The following is a 6,411-nucleotide window of genomic DNA, read 5'->3' on the forward strand; positions in this document are numbered from 1 at the left end:
AAAAATGCCACTGTTGAACTGGAGCGTCTTGTAGATGACGTACGGTGGAGGTTTGCAGGAATTTACAAGTCCTTTTTTGAATTTATACATGCATTTAATACTTTTAACAGTAATACAAAAATATTTCGTGGCGTCCGATGCAGTTGACGGTATAAAGATGATTGATTGGTGGGGGTCGCTGCTGTCATTTAAAAGTCATTCGCGTGGTGAGCGTGTGTGAGTGCTGCACACATACGCTAGGCGTCAACATGTTGGCCCCCAGGGGTGCAGTTCTGGTCCTCTACAGGTAGCGGACATAGCCGATTGAAGGCACGTCGGAGAGTCCCAGACACGGTGAGTATGTCGGCGACGCGGGTGATACCGTCGGTGCCGGGGTACAGGCGCGTTACGCGCCCTAGCAGCCATTGATTTGGAGGCAGCCGGTCGTCCTTGACGAGCACCATTTCGCCCAAGGTAAGTTGTCCGCCATCTTTGCTCCATTTCTGACGTTGTTGAAGTTCTGTAATGTATTCCTTGTAAAATCGATTCCAGAAATGAGCTTTGAGCTGCTGTGTCCTCAGGTATCGTGAAAGTGTATGTGGAGCCGCTGTTTCCTCGACGTGAGGAGAGGGAAGTAACGCTACCGGTCGTCCAATCAGAAAATGTGACGGAGTAAGGGCTGTAAGATCCATAGGATTTGAAGATAACGGAGTGAGGGGTCTCGAATTTAGGATCGACTCGATCTGTGCTAGAACTGTGTTGAGTTCTTCGTACGTTAAATTGGCACATGCTACTGTACGCTTAAGATGGTGCTTTACAGATTTTACTGCACTCTCGGCCAAACCATTAAAATGGGGTGAATATGCGGGAGAAAAATGGAAATTTATTGACAGCTTAGATACTTGTTCACTAATACCGTTTAAATTTTGTTTGAAAAAGTTAGCTAGATCATTACTTGCGCCTACAAAACATCTACCATTATCAGAGAAGACGTTTATTGGCTTTCCCCTGCGCGCGATGAATCTATGTAATGCTGCTAGAAACGTATCACTGCTCAAGTCAGTCACAAGCTCAATGTGTACAGCCTTTATGGCCATACAAACAAAAATGCACAAGTATGATTTTATTAGCTTACTACCTCTGCCCTTTCGGTTCAATATCATCACTGGACCGGCATAATCAACGGCAGTGCTTGAAAAAGGAAATTCAGCATGAAGTCGTTCTTCAGGAAGATTACCCATTATAGGTTGTTTGACTTTTCCTGAAAACCGGCAACACTTGATGCATTTATGTACCACCATCCTAGCCAGATTTCTACCACCAATTATCCAAAACTTATGACGTGATGTGGAAAGAATTAGTTGTGGCCCGGCATGCATGAGTATGTTGTGATAATATTTAAGTAAAAGTGTTGAAATATGATGAGATGAATGGAGCAATATTGGGTGTTTTGTGTCAAAATCATAATAAGAATTTGATAGCCTGCCACCTACTCTGAGTAGGGAATCAGCTGAGTTAAAGAATGGATTTAATTTAATAAGGTTATTTTTAGTTGGTAATGGCAAATTTGATTTCAACTTTCTTAATTCATTGGAAAATGTTTCGCGCTGGGCAAATCGACATAAGGCGTTCAGGGACGAATGAAGTTCACTCAGTTTCAAATAACCAGTTCGTTTGTCATTAGCACAAAGGTAATTATGTAAGAACCGTTGAATATAGGCTACAACACGTTGTAATTTGTTGAAGTCAGAGAATCGTTTTATACAGTTAGAGACATGTGTGAAAAAATCTGGTTTGTCAGAATTTAAGTTACACTGTACCTTGAATTCCGGTAATTCAGTGTCTGCAAAACTAATGGGTTGTATAGGCCATGTTTGTTTATCCTGTAACAGGAATGGTGGACCTGTCCACCACAAGGAGCAATTCTCCAGCTGTACGGCGCTAGCGCCGCGTGAGCCTATGTCGGCTGGATTTAGTTTAGTTGGCACGTATTTCCATGAAGATGGTTCAGACCTGTCTAAGATTTCTTGTAACCTATTGAATACATACGGTTTAAGTAAATGTTGTTTTGGCGATCTAATCCAACCTAACACGATTGTTGAGTCGCACCAGTAGGTACAATTGGATATTTGCAGTCTAAATGATGCCTTTACCTTCTCCACAAGCTTGGCGGCGAGAACAGCGCCATTTAATTCAAGCCGAGGGACTGTTGTGGGCTTAAGTGGAGCAACACGGCTCTTCGCTGTTATTAAGTGAACTGAAACAGTATTATTTTGTGAAACTGTTTTCAAATACACGCATGCTGAAAATGCTGAAAGTGACGCGTCGCTAAATGTATGTATTTCAATACATTTAGGAGAATCACCAAGTACACATCTTGGAATTTTAATTTTATTAAGATGTTGTAATGAATCTACAAAATTATTCCAAGTTTTGCAAATTTCAAAGGGCACCGCTTCGTCCCATGTAATTTTTGCAGCCCACAACTTTTGCAGTATAACCTTAGCTGTAAGTATGCAAGGATTTACCAAGCCTAACGGGTCGAAGATCTGTGACGTGATAGCTAATATGTGACGTTTGCTTATATGACTGTCTTCTTTAACGTTAACCGAGTACAACAATTTATCTTCTTTGCAAGCCCACAGCAAGCCTAATGTTTTTGAATATTCGCTATTACCGAGATTAAGTAGCTCATCACTATTGTCTTCGTTAATGATTTCATTAATTATCTGTGGGTGATTTGAATGCCACTTTCGTAAGTAAAATTGACCACGTTTAAGCTGTTTTATGATATCTTTGCAAATAGTGATCAATTCTTCCTTCGATGATGCTCCGGTGATTAGATCATCAACGTAGAAGTCGTGTTGAATGATTTCTGAAATGGTCTGATTGGGACTATCTAGCCCTAATTGTTTTAAGCATCTGGTAGCAAGGTAAGGAGACGAAGCACATCCATATGTTACAGTTCTTAATTTATATTGTTTCAGACGTTCGTGGGGCTCACGCCGCCACAATATTTGTTGTAATTGTTGTTGCTCCTCATTAATCAGTACCATACGGTACATTTTCTCTACGTCTGCTGTTGCTACAAATTTATGCTGGCGCATTCTAATTAAAATACTAATAAGGTCGTCCTGTACGGTTGGGCCGACTATTTGAATGTCGTTCACCGACAAGCCAGTCGTTGTGACAGCGGACCCGTCGAACACGGCTCTCAACTTTGTGGACAAGCTTGTCTCGCGCACGACACCATGATGGGGTAGTATGTATGTATGTGTGTCACCCTCAGGATTTTTATTTTCTACCATATGCCCTAAGTTGATATATTCTTGCATAAAGTCTTGGTATAATTTTTTAAATGATGCATCTCTGCTAAATCTACGCTCTAATGATATAAACCTAGCTAGAGCTCGATCATACGAGTTACCTAATTTAGAGGGAGACTCCTTCAATGGGATAGTAACAATGAACCTTCCATTAGAATCACGACATGTTGTATTTATAAAGTTTCGTTCGCATTGTTGCTCTTCCATTGAAATTCGACTACGCTCAGGGATGTGTTCCTGTTTGAAAAACTCGGTCAACTGCTCATGCAGTTGATCATTCGTAATGATAACATGGTTGCAATGGACTGTAGTTTGTGATTTAATGTTTGTTTGTTCGACTAGTCCGGAAATTAACCAGCCAAATTCGGTTTTACTTAAGGTTGGCATGTTTTTGCCTAAGGAAATATTTTGAGACCCTAGCACGCTCCAAAAGATGTCCGCACCAAGAAGCATGTCCACATCAGATGGAACATTAAAGGTTGGGTCGGCCAGAGTTATGTTAGATGGAATATTTAATATTTTCTTATTGATACGCACCATCGGTAAAGATTGAGTTATGCGTGGAACAACAAAACAATTTGTAGTAGTTCCATACGAAGATATAAGAGAAGATAACATGACGGTACATTTTTTAGATAAGCGTGACGTTTGCATATTCAACCCTTCAACTAGGGATGAGGTCGAAACGATAGGTAAATTAAGTTTTGTAAGTAACTTTTCTGTGATAAAGCTTGAGGTACTGCCGTTATCTAATAAAACACGCACTGTGTGTTTTTTACCATCGTTGCCTTGCACGTAAACTAGTGCTGTAGACAAAAGCACACAGCTGCTGTGAACAGCTGATAGGACAACATCATGAGAAGGTATGTCTTCGGAATAGGTTTCTGTTTCAGTTAGCATGAGCGGCTCCGGCGCCGCCGGCGCGGCCGCGCACAGGGCCACGCTACTGAGCGGCGCAGGCGGGGCTGCACCAGCAGATGATTCGTGAGAATGAAGTAAGCTGTTTTGCGGCTTGTTACAAATACGACACGGTCCTATCTTGCATACGTTGGAGTTATGGCCCTGGCGTAAACAATTTAGGCATAATTTTAACGATTTAGCCTTTTGCATCCTGACATCAATTGTATAAGCTCTGAATTTCGCGCAACGATAAATAGCGTGATTGTCCCTGCACAGTGGACAAACGAACTGTTTATTTGCGGGCGGAGAATAAGTGTGCGAATTGACAACTAATGATTTTTGTCGATTATGTGTCACATCACTATGCCTGCGCTTTGTCTGCATGTCTTCCATGGTTTCTAAGAGATCCGAACGATTTTTTATGAAATTTAAGAAAGTTTCGAGTGAGGGCAACTCCTTAAGTGTGTTACGGTGAGTTTCCCATTCCCGAGTGGTTGTTGCATCTAATTTGTTCGATATTATATATATAATAATTGTATCCCAATGCTCCGTGGGTAAGTTGAGTGTCTTAAGGGCACGAAGATTTCGATTTACAGTGTCTATAATGTTACGTAATGCATTTGACGATTCTTTAGGTATGTTTTCTATATTAAAAATAGCTTGTATGTGATTGTTAACAAGGAGCCTCTTATTGTTAAATCTATCGCAAAGCAAGCTCCAAGCCACATCGTAATTTTCGGCTGAAAAGTCGAGAGAACGAACTATCAAAGCAGCACTGTCTTTTAACGCTGCGCGCAAATAGTGGAATTTGTTTATTTTAGGCATTGAATCATCTAAATGAATAAGTGAGCTAAATGTATCGTGAAATTCCAGCCAGTTATGATATTGACCCGAGAAAGTCGGCAGGGTTATGGTAGGTAAGCGCAGACTGGGCCTACCTGGGTGCACACAAGAGCCCGCGACTGACCTGGAGTCGGAGTCAGCCCGCGCAGGGGGCTCGCTGCGTGCCGCCACCTCCCGCGCGAGTGCGACTACGCCGAAATATTTCGTCTCGAACGCTTCTCTTTCTTGGTACTGGTCGTCTGGAATTTCAGTTATATTTTCTATATCAGTCTGTACGCGATCATAATCTGAATAAAGGTCTTCAATTTTAGCTAATCGGAAGTTAAGTTCATTAATCTGTAAGGTACTCAACTGTGAACAAGCACTAACAGCGTCTAAATAAGTTTTAAACTGAGTTAATTTAGCCTTTAACGAAGCTCGTTGCTTATTTAATGTTTTAAAATCCATTTTTCAATCGACACTTAATTATATGAATTACTTACGAAATACGACGGTATTTAACGCTGTAAGTAAAACAATTAGTTGAAGAAGAAATAAAGTGCAAAGTAAAGATATAAAGTGCAATACTTAAATTCGCTAATGAGAGTGCAGCAAAGAATGCGAGCGCGTAGGTAAAGAAGCAAGCCACAGGTCGTCAGCTGTGTCACCGGGCGAGATGCAACTGCAAGGTCAAGCACCCCGCGCGAGCGCATGCAACGCAATCAGCTGGAATATGCACAAAACGCTGATGTTAGCAATAATAAGTAGGTCATAGCACAGACGGGTGGATCGTTTACTTCGAGAATAAAATGCTAATTGCAAATGAAAATAACTTGGCAAAGTAATTAATGTAATTTTATATTTAATGATTATATTTACCACGGAGGGTAGGTAGGTATGTATGAATACCAGTTGAAATTGTAGCAAGTTAAAGTTATTTTACCGAATTTTAACTTGTTTAACGTTTTAAATTATTTAAACTATATTTTATTCTCACAATTAAATTACTAAGATAATAAGATATACTTTAGTTAGGTAACTTGAATCTTTTATTATTTATTTTTATGAAACGGGTAGGTATAAGACAAAATTAAATGGGGATTTAATTAGCTAATAGGAAATAAGTACAAAACTTAAGAAGTTAGGCAATTATACATTGATTATGATTGTGCATTTAATGTGCAACAATTATTTTGAAGGGCACGGGACGCAACTAACGGAATAATTGGAACGAACTCACGATAACGCTACTCCCTCAGGATCTCACGGATGTTTCCGTCGAAGTAGGCGTGATTCTTCACTTTTATGTATCACTCTTCACTTTCAACAACTTTTAGGGCGTAAGAATTTTGATGGCGAAGTCTTCTTTTGAACCATCCACGTA

The 6,411-nt window shown here is 40.4% G+C and overlaps 1 protein-coding gene across 1 annotated transcript; it reads right to left on the bottom strand.

The window, feature by feature from the left end:
* Positions 1-167: 167 nt before the first annotated feature.
* On the bottom strand, positions 168-6,411 carry LOC141428794 (uncharacterized; the record flags this gene model as incomplete). Its single annotated transcript, XM_074088810.1, is given in 2 exon segments — positions 168-499; positions 5,144-6,411. Coding segments are annotated over 2 exon segments (615 nt in total). The 3' UTR covers positions 168-236.

The sequence above is a fragment of the Choristoneura fumiferana genome, chromosome 6 (assembly GCF_025370935.1).
Source record: "Choristoneura fumiferana chromosome 6, NRCan_CFum_1, whole genome shotgun sequence".
Taxonomy (NCBI): Eukaryota; Metazoa; Arthropoda; class Insecta; order Lepidoptera; family Tortricidae; genus Choristoneura; species Choristoneura fumiferana.